The sequence below is a fragment of the Artemia franciscana genome, chromosome 18 (genome assembly GCF_032884065.1).
Source record: "Artemia franciscana chromosome 18, ASM3288406v1, whole genome shotgun sequence".
Classification (NCBI taxonomy): domain Eukaryota; kingdom Metazoa; phylum Arthropoda; class Branchiopoda; order Anostraca; family Artemiidae; genus Artemia; species Artemia franciscana.
In genome coordinates this window covers 12,712,678-12,734,609 of record NC_088880.1, presented here as the reverse complement: position 1 = coordinate 12,734,609, position 21,932 = coordinate 12,712,678, and the positions used below count along the sequence as shown (strand labels likewise).

At 34.8% G+C, this 21,932-nt stretch overlaps 2 protein-coding genes across 6 annotated transcripts in view; one reads left to right on the top strand and one right to left on the bottom strand.

Moving 5' to 3' along the window:
- LOC136038632 (proton channel OtopLc-like) overlaps positions 1-21,475 on the top strand; it is a 94,383-nt gene extending 72,908 nt beyond the window's left edge. For all 5 annotated transcript variants that reach the window (XM_065721873.1, XM_065721874.1, XM_065721872.1 and 2 more), the window contains 4 exons: positions 10,348-10,497; positions 12,148-12,277; positions 13,843-14,008; positions 17,866-21,475. In XM_065721873.1, coding sequence (XP_065577945.1) covers positions 10,348-10,497; positions 12,148-12,277; positions 13,843-14,008; positions 17,866-18,703 — 1,284 coding nt within the window. In that variant the 3' untranslated portion in view covers positions 18,704-21,475. The remainder of the gene's footprint in view (positions 1-10,347; positions 10,498-12,147; positions 12,278-13,842; positions 14,009-17,865) is intronic.
- LOC136038634 (lysine-specific histone demethylase 1A-like) overlaps positions 1-21,932 on the bottom strand; it is a gene marked incomplete at its 3' end in the record, with an annotated part of 406,525 nt that overhangs the window by 276,993 nt on the left and 107,600 nt on the right.

Below are 21,932 nucleotides of genomic sequence, written 5' to 3'. Positions count from 1 at the left end.
GATTCAACATATCAGAGAACCCTATTGCAGAAGTTTCAAGCTCCTATCTACAAAAATGTGGAATTTTGTATTTTTTGCCAGAAGGCAGATCACGGATGCGTGTTTATTTATTTGTTTTTTGTTTTTTTCCAGGGGTGATCGTATCGACCTAGTGGTCCTAGAATCTTGCAAGAGGGCTCATTCTAACGGAAATAGAAAGTTCTAGCGCCCTTTTTAAGTGACCAAAAAAATTGGAGGGCACCTAGGCCCCCTCCACCGCTAATTATTTTCCCAAAGTCACCGGATCAAAATTCTGAGATAGCCATTTTATTCAGTGTAGTCAAATTAACTATGTCTTTGGGGACGACTTACTCCCCCACAGTCCCCGTGGGAGGGGCCACAAATTACAAACTTTGACCAGTGCTTACATATAGTAATGGTTATTCGGAAGTTTTAGACGTTTTCTGGGGGAGTTTTAGGCCGGGGAGGGTTGTGAAGAGGGGTATATGTTGGGGGAGCTTTCCTTGGAGGAATTTGTCATGGGGGAAGAAAAGTTTCATGAATGGAGCCCAGGATTCTCTATTATTATTAAAAAACAATGAAAAAATAAATATGAAAAAGTTTTTTCACGTGAAAGAAAGGAGAAGCATTAAAACTTAAAACGAACAGAAATTATTACGCATATGATGGGCTCACCTCCTCCTGATACTTTGCTCTTTACGCTAAAGCATTTTTAGTAATTTCAACTATTTATTCTACGGCTTTTGTGATTCAGGGGTCATTCTTAAGAAACTTGGACAAAACTTAAGCTTTAGTGTAAAGAGCGAGGTACTGACAAGGGGATGAACCCTTCATATACGTAATAAAAACATGAAAATACAGAATTTCTTTACGTAAGCTAATTTGTAAGCTACGTATATCTTTTATTAATAAAAAAAAATTCGTAAAAATTAAAAGTTCAACTTGCCTTTTTAAGTAACCAAAAAATTGGAGGGCAACTAGGCCTCCTCCCCCGCTCCTTTTTTTTCAAAATTATTCAATCAAAACTATGAGAAAGCCAATTAGCCAAAAAAATAAATATGCAAATTTCGTTTTAATTATCATCTGCGGAGAGCCAAAATCAAAACATGCATTGATTCAAAAACGTTTAGAAATTAATTAAAAAAAGTTTTTTTTTTAATTTAAAGTAAGGAGCGACATTAAAACTTAAAACGAACAAAAATTACTTCGTATATGAAAGGGGTGGCTTCCTCATCAACGCCCCGCTCTTTACGCTAAAGTTTTTTTATCGTTTTAAAAAGTAGAATTAAGAGAAAGAGTCGAACTTTAGCGTAAAGAGCGGGACGTGGATGAGGAAGCAGCCTCTTTCATATACGAAGTAATTTTTGTTCGATTTAAGTTTTAATGTCACTCCTTACTTTAAATTAAAAAAACTTGTTTTTTTTAATTAATCACACATAAGAAACTGACCGTGACTAGACTATCTTTGACTATTTTGGGCGGTTTGAAACGTGAGCGACTTATTTCCTGAAACTTTTAGCTTGATTTACAAGCCATCTGGTACTGTGTCTGTCAATCTAACGTTATAAAGCAATTTTTTCAGCTTGTCACTTATAACCCAATTACCTACAATGTTAATAGAGATTTTTCTGAAATGGCATTGCCTGTGAATACTAGTTTGGTTTTTCAGTCTCAATTAGTACAGCAGAGCTATGACACTTTGTAATATTGCAGCTAGTAATTTAATCATTGTAACTAGATTCCCGCTTTGTAGCTTCATTTAGCTCACTTTAACAGGTAATCAAACAGTTCGTGGTAACAAACTATAAGTTGCATCAAATTTAGGCTTACCCATCAAAAGTTACGGGCCTGAGAAAATTTGCCTGATTTTAGAAAATAGGGGTAAACACCCCCCTAAAAGTCAAAGAACGAAATCACGCCATCAGATTCAGTGTATCAGAAAACCCTACTGTAGAAGTTTCAAGCTGCTATCTACCAAAATGTGGAATTTTGTATTTTTCCTAGAAGACAGATCACGGATGCGCGTTTATTTGATTTTTTTATTATTTGTTTTTTCCCAGGGATGACCGTATCAATCCAGTGGTCCTAGAATGTTGTGAGAGGGCTTATTCTAACGGAAACTAAAAGTTCTAGAGCCCTTTTTAAGTGAACAAAAAAATGGAGGGTACCTAAGCCCCCTCCCACGCTCATTTTTTTCCCAAAATCACTTGATCAAAATTTTGAGATAGTCATTTTATTCAGCATAGTCGAAAAACATAATAATTATGTCTTTGAGGACGAACTAATCCCCCACAGTCCCCGGGGGAGGGGCTGCAAGTGGGCTGCAAGGGGCTGCAGCTTTGAGGGACTACAAACTTTGACCTTTTTTATGTGTTTGTGCTGTTCCACTGGTGATTTCTCTTTTCATTATATAGTAATGGTAATTGGGACGTCTACAGACGTTTTCAGGGGGACTTTTTCACGTTAAAGGGGGTCGGGGGGAGGGGTTCACGTGGGAGGATCTTTCCATGGAGGAATTTATCATGAGGGAAGAAAATTTCCAGGAGCCGCAGGATTTTCTAGCATTATTTAAAAAAAAACAGCTAAGAGCTCATATGGCACTAGTGATGAGGCATGAAGAGCTAAGAGCCAAGAGGTCATATGGTATGAGCTCTAGCAAAATTCTATGAATCGATAGTTTGATTTAAAAGGAAAATAAGAGGCTTAATGCCGGTCAGGACTTAATAAGAGCTCTGAGTCACGATGTCCTTCTAAATATCAAAATTCATTAAGATCCGATCACCCACTCGTATGTTATAAACACTTAATTTTTCCTCTCCCTTTAGCCCCCAGATGGTCGAATCTGGGAAAACGACTTTATCAAGTCAATTTGTCCAGCTCCCTGACCCGCCCACCAATTTTCATCGTCCTAGGACGCCCAGAAGCACCAAACTCGCCAAATCACCGAACCCTTCCCCCAACTCCCCCAAAGAGAGCGAATCCAGTATGGTTCCGTCAATCACGTATCAAGGACATTTGCTTATTCTATCCACCAAGCTTCATCCCGATTCCTCCACTCCAAGTGTTTTCCAAGATTTCCCCCTCCAACTCCCTCCAGTGTCAAAAGATCTGGTTGGGATTTGAAATAAGAGCTCTGAGACATAAATTACTTCTAAATATCAAATTTCATTAAGATCCGATCACCTATTCGTAAAATAAAAATACCCCAATTTTCACGTTTTCCAAGAATTCCGGTTTCCCCCTCCAACTCCCCCCAACGTCACAGGATCTGGTCGGAATTTAAAATTAGAGCTTTAAAGCGCAAGACCCTTCTAAATATCAAATTTCATTAAGATCTGGTCACCCTTTCGTAAGTTACAAATATCTCAATTTTCAAAATTACCCCCTCCCCCAATTCCACCAAAGAGAGCAGATCCGGTCAGATTATGTCAATCACGTGTCTTAGACAGGTTTCTATTCTTCCCATCCAGTTTCATCCTGATCTCACCGCTTTAAGTATTTTCTAAGATTTCCGGTTCCCCTCAACTGCCCCCCCCCCCCAATTACGCTGGATCCGGTGGAGATTTAAAGTAAGAGATCTGAGTCACGAGGTCCTTCTAAATATGAAATTTCATGAAGATCTGATCACTTCTACGTAAGTTAAAAATACATCATTTTTTCTAATTTTTCAGAACTAACCCCCCCCCCCAATAGAGCAGATCCGTTCCAATTATTTAAATCACGTATCTAAGACTTTTGCTTATTTTTCCCACCAAGTTTCATCCCGATCTCTCCAATCTAAGTGTTTTCCAAGTTTTAGGTTTCCCCCTCCCAACCCCAACCCCCAATGTCAACAGATCCGGTCGGGATTTAAAATAAGAGCTCTGAGACACGATATCCTTCTAAATATCAAATTTCTTTGAGATCCGAACACCCGTTCGTAAGTTAAAAATACCTCATTTTTTTCTAATTTTTCAGAATTAACCCCCCCCCCAACTACCCCAAAGAGAGCGGATCCGTTCCGGTTATGTCAATCATGCATCTAGGACTCGTGCTTAATTTTCCCACCAAGTTTTATCCCGATCCCTCCACTCTAAGTGTTTTCCAGGTTTTATGTTTCCCCCTCCCAAATCCCCCCCCCCCAATGTCACCAGATCTGTTCGGAATTTAAAATAAGAGCTCTGAGACACGATATCCTTCTAAATATCAGATTTCATTGAGATCCGATCACCCGTTCGTAAGTTAAAAATACCTCATTTTTTCTAATTTTTCAGAATTAACCCTCCCCCCCCCCAACTACCCCAAAGAGAGCGGATCCATTCCGGTTATGTCAATCATGTATCTAGGACTTGTGCTTATTTTTCCCACCAAGTTTCATCCCGATCCCTCCACTCTAAGTGTTTTTCCAAGATTTTAGGTTTCCCCCTCCCAGCTCCCCCCCCCTTAATGTCACCAGATCTGGTCGAGATTTAAAATATGAGCTCTGAGACACGATATCCTTCTAAATATTGAATTTCATTGAGATTCGATCACCCGTTCGTAAGTTAAAAATACCTCATTTTTTCTAATTTTTCAGAATTAACCCCCCTCCCCAACTACCCCAAATAGAGTAGATCCGTTCCAGTTATGTCAATCATGTATCTCGGACTTGTGCTTATTTTTCCCACCAAGTTTCATCCCGATCCCTCAACTCCAAGAAGTGTTTTCCAAGATTTTAGTAGTTTCAAGCATTTTAGTAGTTTCAGCTATTTATTCTACGGCCTTTGTTATTCAGGGGTCATTCTTAGCGAATTGGGGCCAAATTGAAGCTTTAGTGTAAAGAGCGTGGTGTTGAAGAGGGGGAGAACTCCCTTCATTTACGTAATAAAAATATACAAATATATAATTTCGTTACGAAGTTAATTCGTAAGTTACGTATATTTATTACTAATAAAAACGTTCGTTAAAAAAATAAAATTTCTAGTTGCCTTTTTAAGTAACCAAAAATTGGAGTGCAACAGGGCCTCCTCCCCCACCCCCTTTTTATTATAATCGTCCGATCAAAACTATGAGAATGCCATTGAGCCAAAAAAAAATCAATATGCAAATTCTGTTTTAATTATTCATGCGAGGTGAGCCAAAATCAGAACATGCATTAGTTAAAAAACTTTAAGATATTAAGTAAAAAAACAAGTTTTTTAACTGCAAGTAAGGAGCGACATTAAAACTTAAAACGAACAGAAATTATTCCGTATATGAAAGGGGTCGTCTCCTCCTCAACGGCTCGCTCTTTACGCTAATGTTTTTTATTGCTTTAAAAAATAGAGTTGTGAGAAAGAGTCAAACTTTAGCGTAAATAGCGAAGAGTTGAGGAGGGGACAGCCCCTTTCGTATATGGAATAATTTCTATTCGTTTTAAGTTTTAATGTCGCTTCTTACTTTCAGTAGAAAAACTTATCTTTTTATTTAAAATTCAAACAAAGGAGCACAAATCAGTTGATGTCGTTTGATGATGCCATCTCTTGGTGCCAGAAATTGTGCTTTACAACTTGTCACGCAAATCCTTATAACAGTAGAAACAACACAAAATATACATATTTTTTACCCTACGCACAAGATGTGCGTATACACAAGATGTATATGCTTATATATGCTACGATATGTATTATACATAATATATAAGCTAAAGTATATCACACAATGCAGGATACACTGCACAATTTCCTGATTTGATAACATTTCAAATCTAGTTTTCTGGGACCCTGCAACTATTAACAAGAGTCATATTATTGTGAACTGCAGTAAAAAACCTGCTTTGCTCGCTAATATTTTGGAGTCAATTTTAAAATTTGCCTTACATAATAAGACACCTTTTATAGTAAGTTCTATGACCAGTAAAATATTTTTAGACACTCTTTATTCAGAAAAAAAAAACTTTCTTATTGATGAAAATCCTGTGAGCCAAATTACAAATTGCTATCTTGCGACAAAAATAGGCAAACAATTAAAAGGAAGAAGATGAAATCCTAATTTCCAAAACTTGGGAACTGGAAACTTTGATAATTAAATTAAAAAAAAATACTTCTTCTAAAAATGTCGATTACGATCCTTGCGATTTAACTCACTTAAATCAAAAAGCGGTAAACATTTGTGCTGTGAACTCTTCTCCGTTGAATTATTGGTGTCGCTGAAACTTTGCAATGCTACTTACTTTATTAATAAGAATATCAAATAATTGCCGCTTATAAGCAGATTGAGGTAAAATTAAAACGATTACCTGAATACCAAAATTTTTTTTTTAATTTTTACTTATTCTGGATTTTAATCTTAAAAATTAAATAAAAAAAAACTTAGTTTTTTTAACTGAAAGTAAGGAGCGACATTAAAACTTAAAACGAACAGAAATTACTCCGTATATGAAATGGGTTGTCCCCTCCGCAATCCTTCGCTCTTTACGCTAAAGTTCAACTCTTTGCCACAATTCTGCTTTTTAAAATAATTAAAAGCTTTAACGTAAAGAGCGAGGGATTGCGGAGAGGACAACCCATTTCATATACGGAGTAATTTCTGTTCGTTTTAAGTTTTAATGTCGCTCCTTACTTTCAGTTAAAAAAACTAAGTTTTTTTTATTTAATTTCTGAACGTTTTCGAATTAATGCATGTTTGATTTTGGCTCTCCGCACATAAATTATTAAAATAAAATTTGTATATTAATTCTTTTTTTGGCTAAATGACTTTCTCTTAGTTTTGATCAGACGATTTTGAGAAATAAGGGGTGGGGAAGGAGGCCTAGTTGCCCTCCAATTTTTCGGTTACTTAAAAAGGCAACTAGAACTTTTAATTTTTAACGAAAGTTTTTATTAGTAAAAAATATACGTAACTTAAGAATTAACTTACGTGACACACTTTTATATTCTTATATTTTATTATGTATACGAGAGGGTTTGTACCCTCGTTAATACCTCGCTCTTTACACTAAATCGTAAATTTTGTCCCAATTCTTTAAGAATGACCCCTGAATTAGAAAGGCCGTAGAATAAAGAGTTGAAATTACTAAAAATACTTCAGCATAAAGAGCGAGGTATTTATCTCCTCCTAAATACCTCGCTCTTTATGCTAAAGCATTTTTAGAACCCCTTATATGCGTAATAATCTCTGTTCGTTTTAAGTTTCAATGCTACTCCTTACTTTCAATTGAAAAAACGTTTTCATGTTTATTTTTTCATTGTTTTTTTATAGTAAATGTTAGAAAATCCTGCGCCCCTTTCATTGAATTTTTCTTCCCCCATGACATATTCCTCCAAGGAAAGATTCTCCCACGTAGCCCCTTCCCCTCAACCCCACCCCCAAACCAAAAAAATCCCCCTGAAAACGTCTGGACACTTCCCAATAATCATTACTGTATGTAAACACGGGTCAAAGTTTGTAACTTGCAGCCCCTCCCCCAGGGATTATGGGGGAGTAAATCCTTCCTAAAGACATAGTTATTATGGTTTTCGACTATGCGAAACAAAATGGCTATCTCAAAATTTTGATCCGTTGACTTTTGGATAAAAATGAGCGCGGGAGGGGGCCTAGGTACCCTCCAGTTTTTTCGGTCACTTAAAAAGGGCACTAGAACTTTTCATTTCCGTTAGAATGAGCCCTCTTGCGACATTCTGGGACCACTTGGTCGATATGATGACCCCTTGAAAAAAAAAAAACAAACAAACAAATAAACACGCACCCGTGATTTGTCTTCTGGCAAAAAACACGAAATCCTACATTTTTGTAGATATGAGCTTGAAATTTTTGCAATAGGGTTCTCTGATACGTTGAATGCGATGGTGTTATTTTCGTTAAGATCATATGACTTTTAGGGGGTGTTTCCCCCTATTTTCCAAAATAAGGCAAATTTTCTCAGGCTCGTAACTTCTGATGACAAGAGTAAATTTGATGAAACTTATATATTTAGAATCAGCATGAAAATCCGATTCTTTTGATGTATCTTTTAGCATCAAAATTCCTTTTTTAGAGTTTCGTTTACTATTGAGCCGGGTCGCTCCTTACTACAGTTCGTTACCACGAACTGTTTGAAAGTCTATGCCCATTTGAAATCCGCGTTCTAACTTGTCCATCCATTGTGTCTCTGATTTGCGGCGGTCAAGTATTCATATTTATTGGAATCTACTAGCTTTTAGGATCAATATTGTACGTTATATTAAAGAAAACTTAAAGCGGGTTATGGTAAAATAGTAGCTAATCGTGGTCATTATTATCGAAAAGCGCTCGCATTGCTATACGCTAGTTTTTGCGACCATTCAATACTTTTCCTATCTGGTATTTCACCTATCCTGAAAAAAAGACAAGATCTGGCTGAATTGTGTATATTATATTTCCGCTATTGTAAGTTTCTGTTTCATTTACCCCGGTCTTATAGGAAAAAGAAAATAATTCGGTATTTCGGGGCTTCTGACATTATTACTCCTTTGCGGAAGTTAGGCTAAAAATTGGAAAAGGATTATATTTTTCTCTGGGCCCCTTCCACCTCTTAGTTCGTTTATTTTCCCGTTAGTTTTCCACCTGTTTTCGCTTTATAGTTGTGTTATCTCTTAGCATTTCTTTCGTTAGTTGAGTTATGGTTGTGGTATATATGTTTTATTGCTCGTATAGTTGTGTTATTTTCAAATTATACTCCATAATAGAGAGGCTCCGAATACCCAGCATTGTATATTAAGCTCTGAATTTGACGTTTTTTTCTAACGTGACCAGATTCGTCCTGCGCCCTGCGCCCTTTTCATTGAATTTTTCTTCCCCCATGACATATTTCTCCAAGGAAAGATCCTCCCACATAGCCCCCTCCTCTCAACCCTACCCCAAAACCAAAAAAATCCCCCTGAAAACGTCTGTACACTTCCCAATAACCATTATTATATGTAAACACTGGTCGAAGTTTGTAACTTGCAGCCCCTCCCCCAGGGACTGTGGGGGAGTAAGTCATCCCCAAAGACATAGTTATTATGGTTTTGGACTATGCTGAACAAAATGGCTATCTCAAAATTTAGATCCGTTGACTTTGGGAAAAAATGAGCGTGGGAGGGGGCCTAGATGCCCTCCAATTTTTTTGGTCACTTAAAAAGGGCACTAGAACTTTTCATTCCCGTTATAATGAGCCCTCTTGCGACATTCTAGGACCACTTGGTCGATACGATGACCCCTGGGGAAAAGAAAAAAACACGCACCCGTGATTTGTCTTCTGGCAAAAAATACAAAATTCCACATATTTGTAGATAGGAGCTTGAAACTTTTACAGTAGGGTTCTCTGATACGCTGAATCTGATGGTGTCATTTTCGTTAAGATCCAACGACTTTTAGGGGATGTTTCCCCCTATTTTCCTAAATAAGGCAAATTTTCTCAGGCTCGTAACTTTTGGTGGGTAAGACTAAACTTGATAAACTTTATATATATTTAAAATCAGCATTAAAATGCGATTCTTTTGATGTAGCTATTGATATCAAAATTTCATTTCTTAGAGTTTTGGTTACTATTGAGCCGGGTCGCTCCTTACTACAGTTCGTTACCACGAACTGTTTGACAAGAGGCGAATATTTTTTACAATGAACCACATATACCTTTCAAAATACTTTTTAATTTGTCATTTTTTTTCAAGAAATTAATATTTTAGAAACATACCCTATCTAAAATATGCCACACGTAGAGTGCTACAATTAATTTCCAAAACAAATTGGCAGCATCAGAAAGAAAAATCACTTTTAAATTGTTCACCTGCTTCTGTTATGTTTTCTTCAAGCTCCCGCCATTTTAGGCGTGCCCCCTCCCTTTGAAATAATTCCCAATCTCTTGTCTTGATAAATCTCTTTTTTTTAGTTTATAATCCAAACAAAGTATGTGTTCGTATTTGCTTATGCCTGGTTGACTTAAGCTATATTTGCCAAAATTATCATTTTTGATACTCGGTATATTCTGATTTTCGAGATTTTGCGTTTAGTTTTTCAAAAACGAACCACCAAATGATAACACTCTTTTCCTGCATCTTTTTAGAGGCTTATCAAGTGTTTATTTAGATTAAAAAAAGTTCGGTAGTAGTTACCTTTTTGCGCTATCAAAAATATTTTAAATAGCAATAATGGAAAACAAATAAACCTTTCAGGGTTGTTCCGAAAATTTCACTTCTTATAGGGAGGAAAGTCCCTGACTTAATATGGGGAGTCTGAACCTCCCCTTAACCATCCTGACCACGTAGCTTCTTTGGAGTATGGGTTTCAGTTCCAAGCTCGTTTTATTTGAACTGTGGTTTTCCTTCCAAGGTCAAGTTGAGCAATAAAAATTAAGCAGTGCTGAAATCTATTGTTGGTAATAATATTCATTTGGAGTGATATTTATTTAAGGTCTTACTTCAGAAGTTCCATTTAGTGGCAAGATTTGGCTTGATGCACCTAATGGCAACAAATGTGTCCCTTTGGGTTAGGACCATTGTTTGGGAGTCATCAAATGAGTGGTATCACTTTCTTTATCATCAGCATAATTATGGAAATTCAGTAAGTCTTCTCTACTGATGATTTCTAATTAAACTGTGTATAAAATGTTATTTATTTCTGTCTTAGCCATCAAGATACTTGTAATACTTTGTAAATACTTGTAATACAAGATGCTTTGTAAATGTAAATAACTAATTCAGTGGTGTGTTCTGGCCTCTAGGGGCATGATTTTATTAGTATTGTTGAATTTGTTTGTTAGAAGGCTTTGGTGCCGATTAGGTCGTACTATTGGCTTTGTAAATAATTTTGTTTTCTCTATCCTGTATTATTTTTTAATTTATTTTTGCCACCCCCTCGGACAAGTTTTTTACTTCTCGGGGTGGCTGTTATTACTGTTTTGTATTGGTTTAACAGTAAATGTTTTCTGTCTCTCTAAAAAAAAAAAAAAATATATACGGGTGGCTTCATTGAGGAAGTGATCAACTCCATAAAACAAACATAGGAGAAAAATAATAGTTCACGTAACAATTACAGAGTGGAAATAATAATCAGAATGCTCGTGAATGTTTGTTTTTGTGTTTAGAAAGGAACAGGCCCAGATATTCTAATAGTCTACATCTGTCAATAAAATCACACTGAGAAAACCATTTTCTTTTTATATTCCTTATAGGCAGAATTTGTATCATTGGCTATATGGATATCCCCCCTACAAAGACTAAATAAGTGTACCTGCCGTAAAAAAGGGGATAAAATAGCCAATATAAAGGTTGTTTTGGCTAAACATGACGTATATTTCTGACTATGAAAAGATTCATACCTAAAACAGCATTATTAGTTTGATGTCTGTAATTTTGAGACGTCTTTGGGAGAATGTGCTTAAGAATATTTTAGTTTGGGGTTAGTTATATAGTTGTTACCGCTTTTTAATAATTATTTATATTTTTGTAGTTTGGAGCTTTATTCCTAATTTTCTGACAATTTTGTTTTAGACGAACAAAAGTAAGAGTCATAGTCAAGTGCTTGACACGAGAATATAAGGCAAAATTTCAAGGTAGGACCAAATACTTTTGATTCCTGAAAAGCAAATACAGTGTTCAGGTTGTAAAATGTCTTATGCTCATCACCGCTTAACAAGTTTATCTTCTTTCTTTTTTGATGGCATAGATTTTATAAGAAGGACATGATCAAGGTAACTTATTTCGTGTGATATATATATATATATATATATATTATGAAAAGAGAAATCACCAATGCAACAACACAAACACATAAAAAAAAAAAAAAAGAGAGACAGAAGGAGAAAAGGAAGACTGTTTTCCTAAATTAGTGATTAATATAGACCAGCACTTGAATGAGGCCTTAACCCTACTCATCCATACAATCACATAGGTCAAACAGCATAGCCATACACAATCAACCGTAAAGAATAATCCATGGACAGGCAGTCATGTCGTCAATAAGTGTAAGTCGTCATTTACCAAACAATAGAAACAATAAAGACAAATAATTCAGAGGCAACAACCCAACACAAATATATATATATATATATATATATATATATATATATATATATATATATATATATATATATATATATATATATATATATATATATAGATATATATATACATATATATATATATATATATATATATATATATATATATATATATATATATATATATCATGTTAATTTTAAGAATTTTTCAGAACGGTGGATCTTTAGTTGGTGCTATTACAGCAAGATTACGTGGCTTCATGCCAGATACTTTAGATGACTATTATGACTATGAAGATACATTTGACCTAAAAAACACAGCTTCAAACCTACAGTTTGACGGTATGTATTATTCTTAGTAAAGATTTCAACAACTCTTAGTACTATCTTGAATTTTATTTCCAGTTGTGGCACTTTTATGATATAGCCCCAACCTAATATTCTTCATCTAAGTAGAACCTGTTTCTCTGACACTCAATCCTGATGAAATATACTTAAGTATGATAAAAATACAATACTTTAGAAACGATTGGGCTATATATCTGCATATTAGGGGGAGGGGTAAAATAGCGGGTCTGCATGCCTGATGTGTTAGGTACAACTATTCTGCACAGTATGAAGTAAGAATTGTTTTCTAACTTTACTCTGTCCAAATACTCTGCCCCCCCCCCCCTAATGTGCAAATATACAGCCCAAATTATATATTTCCCATCTATTCTGTCACTTCTTTTTGTCTTGTCTCACGCTAAGTAGAAAGAAACTAAGAAAAAAACGGTTCTAAAATGCGTCAGGCGATGAACAACTTGAGTGGTCGGGGCTATATCATACAAGTACCCCAATTGTTTTATGGTTGTCCTATTTCTTCAAGAAAAATGAAACAATGTTGTCTTAACATGATAGAGATTAGATAGAAGTAGCGTAAATAAAGTTGAATGAAACTTAAAATAGAGGAGGAAAAACGGATGAAGGTGGTAATACCGTCCCCTAAAACTTCAGCTGTGTCTGTTAATATTATTCTATTTTTGTGCTATGCTGCTGTGCATTCTACACTTTTCCATAATAATGGAGAATATAAAGTCAAATCTACCAGAAAAGACCTATAGTATTTAAATAATATAAGAAAAAGGGTAAATGTCATAACAAACACGCATTAAAGAATGATTTACCATAGTGAAACACCGAGCAAAAATAGCAAAAAGAAGTTAATACTACCATTAAGAGGATAACTAAAGGCTGATCGCGATAATGAGAACCATAAAGCATTAAAGATAAAAAACAACACAAGATCTTACACAATGAGAAAAAATAATAAATTGTTCATCAATATAATAGTAAAGTAGGAAAAGATGAGTTGAAGAACTGAAAAGAACCGAAAAAAATTATTGTATCTTTTCTGAAAGGCTCGTCATTAGAGAAATTAAAATATTTTTGGACGTTGGTAATTTGCTTATTCATATTCTTGACAGGCGTCAGGGGAGGGGGGGGCTAATTTTGAAAAATAGGAAGATGGGGCAAATAAAAAACACTAATTATATTAGAGAATTAGAATCAGAACTGACAAGATATTCACGAACATTCATAATTCTTTGAGGGTGCGAGCCCCGAGGCCCTATCTTGCTTATGTACCTGTTCTAGACACATTTTCTGTATACAGAGACATTTGGTAATACAAAAATAAGTTTATTCTGTAAAAAAAGGAGGGAAAGAAAGAATTAGCCCAAGTTTCTTCAGAATATAAATAATCATTTTTGTTATCAGAATAAATTATTTCCAGTAATTAGTAGCCACTTATTGCAATAGTATACATTTACTATTACTATATTGTTTAAGTTTCATGGATGAGCTAAATATAAGCAGTTTTCTCTGCATTTTTGTTATTTCTTTTAGCTAATAACATACCCTTTCAGATCCTTTGGCAACGAAATCCTTACCTGAATGCAAAACATATTCGCCAATAAGTGAAGCACACGTACAACAAATGATTTCACTTTATCAATGTTTCAACAACAATACTCTGGGGCGAAGTTGGACTGCCTCAATGCCATACCTTTTTCCCTTTCTAGTTGAATACAAGTAAGTTTCTTTTTATACCTACAAATGTGTCCTGATTTATCATGATAGTAACCGAAAATCTAAAAAATGAACTTGATGAAAAAAAATACATACAAGAGAATTCAATTTTTATGATGATTCTAAAATATATAAAATTCCTTAAGTTTATAATACCTATCAGAAGGTACAAGCCTGAGAAAATTTGCCAGATTTTCAAAAAAGGGGGAAACGCCACCGAAAATTCAAGCAATCTTAATTAAATTCAAACCATTCGATTCAATATATACGAGAACTCTATTATAGAGGTTTCAAACACCTCTCTACAAAAATGTAGAATTTTACATCTTTTGCCAGAAGAGAGATCAGGATGCGTATTTGTTGTATTTGTTTTGTTTTTTCTCCTCCAGGGGTGATCGTATCGAACCAATGACCCTAAAAGATTGAGAGGGGGCTTATTTAGACGGAAATGAAAAGTTCTAGCGCCCTTTTTAAGTGACCTATAATATTGAAGGGTAACTAACCCCCCTCCTACGCCCCTTTTTGCCCCAATGACGTCTGATCAGTGTTTTGAGATAGCCTTTGATTCGGCATAGTTGAAAGGTTCAATAAGTATGCCTCTGGGATTACAAGATCCCCATAAGTCCCTGGAAAAAGAGATGTAAGTTATTCAATTTGCCCATTGTTTCCATAAGGTATTTCTTAAAAAATTTGTGGATAATTTTCCGTGAGGAGGAAAGCTCCCAGGGGAAATTTTATACGGGGTAGAAAGGGCTGTTTTTATGCAATTTGCCCAATATTTTTGGGTATTTATTCTTGGGAAATATATGGACATTTTACTAGGGGAAAATTTGCACGAGGAAGGGAGAATTTTGCACGAAACATTTGCCACGGAGGGGGTTAGGGCTCTCGGCATGTTTGGAAAAACAATCACAAATTAAACTAAAAAAAATATTCAAATGAAAGTAAGGAGAATTTTCCCTGGGGAATTGCCCGGAGGACTTTTCAGCGTGAAGGAATTGATTCGAGGAAAACTTTCCGGAGAAATTTAAACGGGAGTGAATTTTCCATGGGGAATTTTTTTGCGGTAGGAATTTTTCGTGGGAGAGGGATGTTCGTTGGGAAATTTTTGATAAAGAGGGGAGGCAGATTTTCTGGCATGATTTGAAAAACGATCAGGAAAAAAAGTTTTTTCAACTGAAAGTAAGGACCAACATCATTAATTACGCTGAATATTGAAGTTTTGGCAAAATTCTTTAAGAAGTATTCCTGAAACACAAGGGCCATGTAATTGAAATAAGAAGCATTTATGAAGCACTAATAACCTTATCTTAAAGACAGAAGGGTTGAGGAGGGGGCAGCCCCCTAAAGTAGGGAATAACTTTTGGTCTGTTTTAAGATATAATGTTGCTCTTACTTTCAGTTGAAAAAACTTGTTTTTTTATTTAATTGAACAAATAAGATCGAAATATCCGCAATTTGTTAAAAATAAAAATCACTGAGAGGATTCGTAGACCGTTGCTTGGTGGCTAACTTTCAATTCAGCACCTATCGGAAAATAAAATTTTCAAGTAAGAAGATTTCCCTCAAAATATCTAGCAAATCCTTGATTGAACCCAAAGTTTCCCGTTCATAACAAACATACCTATCAATATAATATAAAAGATATATTAAATAACATTTTCTTTTATAGTTAAATATGTAACATTGAGTATAATTGTTTGAATACATTGCTTCAGTAACTAGATTTTTTAATTATCACATACTTTTCTTTTCTCTTTATTAGTGACTATGGTACTATCAGAAATTGATATGAAACGATACTCAAGCTTGTTTCTATAAAAAAAAAAAAAAAAAAAAAAAAAAAAAAAAAAAAAAAAAATCACTTCTAGCCCCACACAGCAAAATCGTGAATCCAATTACGTAGCTCTATATTAAAATAACTAGTGTTGTATCTTTTTTATTTGTTATTTTTTCTTAATTCTGCTTTCCATTAAAATGTGAAAGAAGGTAAAGGATACGTCACTAGACCCTTGAAGTTCAAACCAGCGATGCTGATCCTCTTTTCAAGGTCCTTCAGCCAAGAAGTATATAAAACCGTCAGATGTTCTAAGAGGAAAAGATTTGTTCACAACTAGAAACTAGTCATACTTGATAAAGATGGAAAAAATAGCCATGTTTGAGCAATTCATTGGGCGGCCATTCTGGCCAATATTAAATTTGAGAGCATGAAGAAAGCTAAAAGACGGCTCTTGAGTAGTTGCACCAATACTTGATAGTTTGAGGGAAAAGGGGCAAAACATTTTTTTTTAATCTGGGGAAGGGGGCAGTTTTCTCAGTTTTTCTCAAGGAAAAAACCTAAAATGTGTTTTTCAATGGAAATACCCAAAAAAAAAATTTCAAAACCTAAGACGGGGAGTTTAGGTGAAGAATTCCCCGTCTGATTGGCACCACTGGCCTTGAGCTACTAATAGAAAGACAGAGTGACCTTTTTGACCTTTAAGAACTACTTCCAGGAGCAAAAATTTTAGGAAATAAGCCTTTAAAGGTTCCTGAAGATGAATGCAAAGATGAATGCAAAGATGAAGATTCTGTAAACAAAACCACATAGCAATAATAACAAATGTTGAGAGGCATCAGCAAGCGCAAGAAATAAAATCAAGAAAATTGGTAAATCAATGCATAACCTGTAATAATCGAAACTTGCTTCCGTCAGCTGTTATTTTTGCTGTTAGAACTGAACCGCCGATGAGAGGATTGGTAAAATTACCCTTTTATGCGATAGAGTCATATTCAGCATTATAGTTCTGTTAATAATGGTCTGTTCTTTCATTTTTTACTTCTTTATGATAGCTTAGATTCTTATTTTGTGTATATTGTATATTTATTTTCGCAACAAGCCTGTGGCTTACCGCAGTTTCATTTTAATAAATGAATAAAAAAGGAAAACACGATTTTTAAGCCTTCAGATTCATAAGCCAGAATCCTTATCTAAATTGTAAATCTTACTACATTTTCTATTTAAATTGGCGTCTTTTTTCCTGAAATTCTAAAATACATTATAGTCAAGACATCCAATATTTTATATATAAGCAGAAATATATAAGTATTTAGCACTGAATGCTCATGAAAAAGTTTGAATTGCTTCTTATAACACTTATTAGAATTTTTCACCGACTTAGTCCAAATTCATTCACAAGAATTGTAGCATCTCTGAGGATAGGTATTCTAATTTCTGTATTTCTTAGAAACTCAGTCCTTGTGTACAACATTTAAAAAAAAAACACATTGTCTTTCAAGGACTGGCAGAGTAAATAAAACCGTTTAATCTATGCTCTTAACTGATTTCAATTCTCTATTTCTACGCGTCCTAGCTTCTCCGTATGCTTTATCACTTGTCAGTATGTTTACTGATAATTGACAGTATTTCACTAATAATTGAGTAAGTAATAATTAAGTAAATATTTAATTATTTAATTATTAATTACTAATTTCTATTATTTACTTTAATATTATTAACTACTTTAACTATTTACTTTAATATTGTTATTGATTATTTACTTGAATATTTAATTACTTAATAAGTGTAATTAAGTATTTCGGTAATAATTAAGTAAAAATAAGTATTTCACTTAACTTTCATTAAGACACTCAGTGTCACCGAGTCTTGATCTTAAAAAAGGGAAGCAGGGCCTAGAAATTCTGAGCTCGTTGAATCGCAAATAAAAGTCCAGGCAATTCAGGAAAAAATTTTTAAAACTAATAATCCTCGCTTGAATACTCACAGGCCACGGGTGGCTATGGTCCACTACCCTTCCCCCGAAGTCGATGCCCATGAATACGGTTTAGTTGACTTTTGTTAAATAACAGTCTTTTTCCAGATTGAAAATTGAAGTGCATTTTGGTTTAATAGCTGCCGTGGCGATGTACGTTATATGGCGTTCAGTTGGAAGTCGGTCAAAATCTGAGAAAAGACCTAGCGACACGGACTCTGTATCTGGAGAATCAATCCCTCGTAGTGTAAAACAGAAATGGCGTGTAGACTGTCAAAGCTCTAGCATAGGACTATTTATAGGTTTGCTCTGTTTCGTCGCAGCAATAATTGTATCGATTATCTTTTTTGTTATGAAAGATAATTTAGAATTTCGGAATGATATGTTTTGGATATGCACAGGTACCCAAGTTTCGATTTTGAGCGTGTGTATTGTCATGAGTATCATTGGAATACTACAACTACCTAAGCTATCACCTAGCGGTGATGAATTGACTTTAGTGGATCGACTGTTACAAAACGTCACTGTCAGCGGTGCTATCATATTTACAATATTTGGCACAATTGTAGGAGCAGAGAATATCACAAATCCGCAGCATTCAATGACCTTAGTTATGAATGTTATGATAATTGTTCAAGTTATCCTTCAGCATGCATTTATGTCAGAACTTTCAGTAAGAGCTTGCTTGTCTCGCTATCAAATGGCAGTTAAACCAGGTCGACAAGTAGTTATGTTTTTACTTGTTGTAAATGCCGCCCTTTGGCTGTTGGACTCATTTATAACTCACTCATGGGCAACTCAGGAATTTCATTTCACGTTTTATGGAATTCTTACATGGGGTGTAATTTCCCGTATAACTTTGCCATTTTTAGTATTTTATCGTTTCCATAGTGCTGTTGTGCTGACAGAGCTGTGGAAGAACTGCTTCCGAACCGATGACAATTGATATGCGGAGACGCCGACAAATACAGAATCCCGGCGCGTAATAACTCTTGCACACACTAAAACTGATTCTTTTGTTAAAAACATTTATTCCCCAGGCAAGCAGAGCTCTGAATCTGGAACCTCAACATCTGGAGATACTCAATATGAAGAGTCACAAAGTACTCGCTCAAAACTGACTGCCAATTGGATTTTAACTGCTGCAGAATCATATCGAAGAAATGAAGAGGAAAAATATAAAGTTGAAATAGGGACTGAACATCGTGTTTCAAAAAGCATACACGGTTCCTTTTATAACCCAAATAAGATTACGCCCCTCCTGGAAGTTGAAGAAGATTCTCCCTCTTCGATTTCTTCGGATAATGCAAAAGGCGATATTAAAATATGTCCTCTTCATTTAACTACGGTGTGTGTTTGTATGTATAAAAAGCGGTTAGAACAAATACGAAATTCTAGTTCTACTATAAACAGAGGCGACAAAACTAGGCCAGTGATTCTGCGTTTGCCGAGCGTCGGTGTGAAACGTTTATTTAGACTTTTTGTGCCTTCTTTAAATAGGAAATCTTAAAAATTTATGATTTTAAATGAAGTTCTGAACGATTTATCATTTTTCGTGCGAAAACCCTTGAGCTTGTCTGAAATTTTCACAGTTTTAGAGGAGAAAATTAAGGTTTGTGGAGCCATGTGTGCTTTTTTTAAATACAAATATTTAAATATTATGGTGAGCATAATGGACAACCCCAAATCTTGACAGAAGTCCAATGGCGCTCTCACAATCTTTTATTTGATTCGCCTTCTGAAATACGGTCTAGCCCTTAGAAACAAAACAACTCATTCTCTAGTATAGTGCCAGACATTACCATTGGTTTTGGGAGCCACAATTTTTTTACTCCTATTTATTAGCTTTATACAAGTTAATAAGTCACACAGAATTCTGGACCACAAGGACGTGCAAACTGAAAAGGCAACTACTAAAGGGAAAGAGGGGCAAGAACTCTTATAAACAAAGACACATTAAAAAAAAAAAAAGTCTGGCATTAACCTTAGGATAGTACACAGGAAGAACAAAATCTTCAGTTTGTTTGGACAATGCCTTTTCAATATTTACTCTGCTTCCAATAAATTGCTCTAGAGCATGCAAATAGCTCTATTTTCAAAATAACAAGCCATTACGAATGACTATGTGCGTTGGGGCTCAGAACAAAAATGTAGTTCAAAAGATGACGCTGTAATTTCTGTAACAAAAGGTCACTTTCAAACAAACTATTCGACCTTCCTTTTTTTTATTCTATGAATTAGTGATATTTTCACAAGGCTTCAAAGCTTCAACACTGTGAGAATCACCAAAAAAAATATAATAATCCGAGCAAAAACAACAGAAATCAGCTTCAGGGAGAAGCCTAGCAACAAGAGCAAAACAATAACACTTTTAATGGACTTAGTCTCCCTCTTCTCTTCAAACAAGCTCAAAAGGGTACTACAGAGTCAATAAGTCATCACTGCAGATATTATGGGATTGAGTTAACATTAAAATGATAAAATTAACCCCCCCCCCCGGGAAAAGATAAAAACTTGGCACCCATAACAAAATATAGCTACAGTAATACAGAATATTCACAAAGCAGCAGCATAAAGTTCAGATCAATTTATCACGGATGTACATTGACAAGATTTGAGCCTCTTTGACTTCGATTTTTGAATTCGGATTGAAATCGAATGGATTTATTCCTCTTGTTTCATCCTTTTTAGACTTGGCCGTGAAAGCACTTGATCGACCCTCAACGATTGATAAGGATCGATTCCGGGATTAATGCCATCAAATTAAACAATATTCTCACAGCCAATAACCAAATATTTTTTTTGGGCCAATTTTATTAAGTCCATAGTAAAATGGCCTAAACTTATTCTCCATACTCAAATTCATAAGAGAAACGGAGTTTTTTTGGATAATTAAAATCAAAATCAACAATCTATGCACTTTTACATTTGTTCTCCTATTCTTTGCATGGACGTTAATTATAGGGCCTCTGAATGGTTCATTCATTAATCTCTTTATATCCTATAATGAACATGTAAAATTGAGTATGAATTTTTAATTTTTGCAATTTAATTTTTACTTTAATAATGGAATGAAGTTAATTTAATAAAGGAATGTATATTTGAAATTAATTTTTGATTTAATAATGTATTTTTTTAATTTTTTTGGTTTGTGGTTGAGAATGTTAATGCAAATTCACTCACTTGGTTGTGCTTTTTCAGCTATCGTATGTGAGCACTCAATTGTTGAGCCCCCTTCCCCTTTCAAAAAAGAGAAACCAAGAATGTGCATTATTCGATAGGGTTTGTGATATTTTGCTGATTTATTCACTCAATGTTAAGCAAACTGCTTGTTGACAAGTAAGGAAAAACATCTTTTCAATTATATGATTTTTTCACAAATGAGCAAAAAGTGTGCCTGCCGAAAAAGTCTGTTTGGGAAATTACGATTCCTTTTTAAAAAACTGGTAAACATAGAAAATTATTGGGAAAATCATATTTTTTTTTTTTACTGGGAGGTGGAAGGGTGAATGCCCCTTCCTGTAGCAGAGATGTATGATGAGCAATTAATTTTTTAACTTTATTCATTGCAGTGAAAGTGTTTGATTTTTGGATTTACCACGTGTTATTTATTCAGTTATTATATTGCATAATAGGTTATTTGTACAGTCTAGTTGCTATATTGTATCTTTTTATTACTGTAATGCCAAAATATATCAATAATATTTGTGAACAAGTTTCTTTTTGTTAAAATCTAGGATGGAGTGAATTTTAAACTAGAAGTGAGTTTTTTCACCCGAATATTTTTTTTAGTGTCTTAAAAAACATGGGAATACATTCTTGTCCTTTTCTTTTCTTTTATTCCATGAAACCTTGGAAAGGCTACACTATTTTGTTGAAGTGGCGTCCTGCTTCCTTAAGCAGTACCCCAATGGACTTATTGAATATAGACAACATGAAGAAGGGACAGAAGGATGAAACTTAAACAAACACACTATTTAAGACCACAACCAGTACTACTGTTATCAAGAACTGGAGCTTTCTGTTGGAAAGAAAAATCATTTATACGCTGGTTGGATTACAAAGAAGAGAGTAGATAGGAGAGAGGTAGACAAAGGGAGCCGGGAAATAATATTGTCAATGAGTTAAGTTAATAATCCTAAGTTAATGGCAGGACAGTACTGTTCCTCGCATCC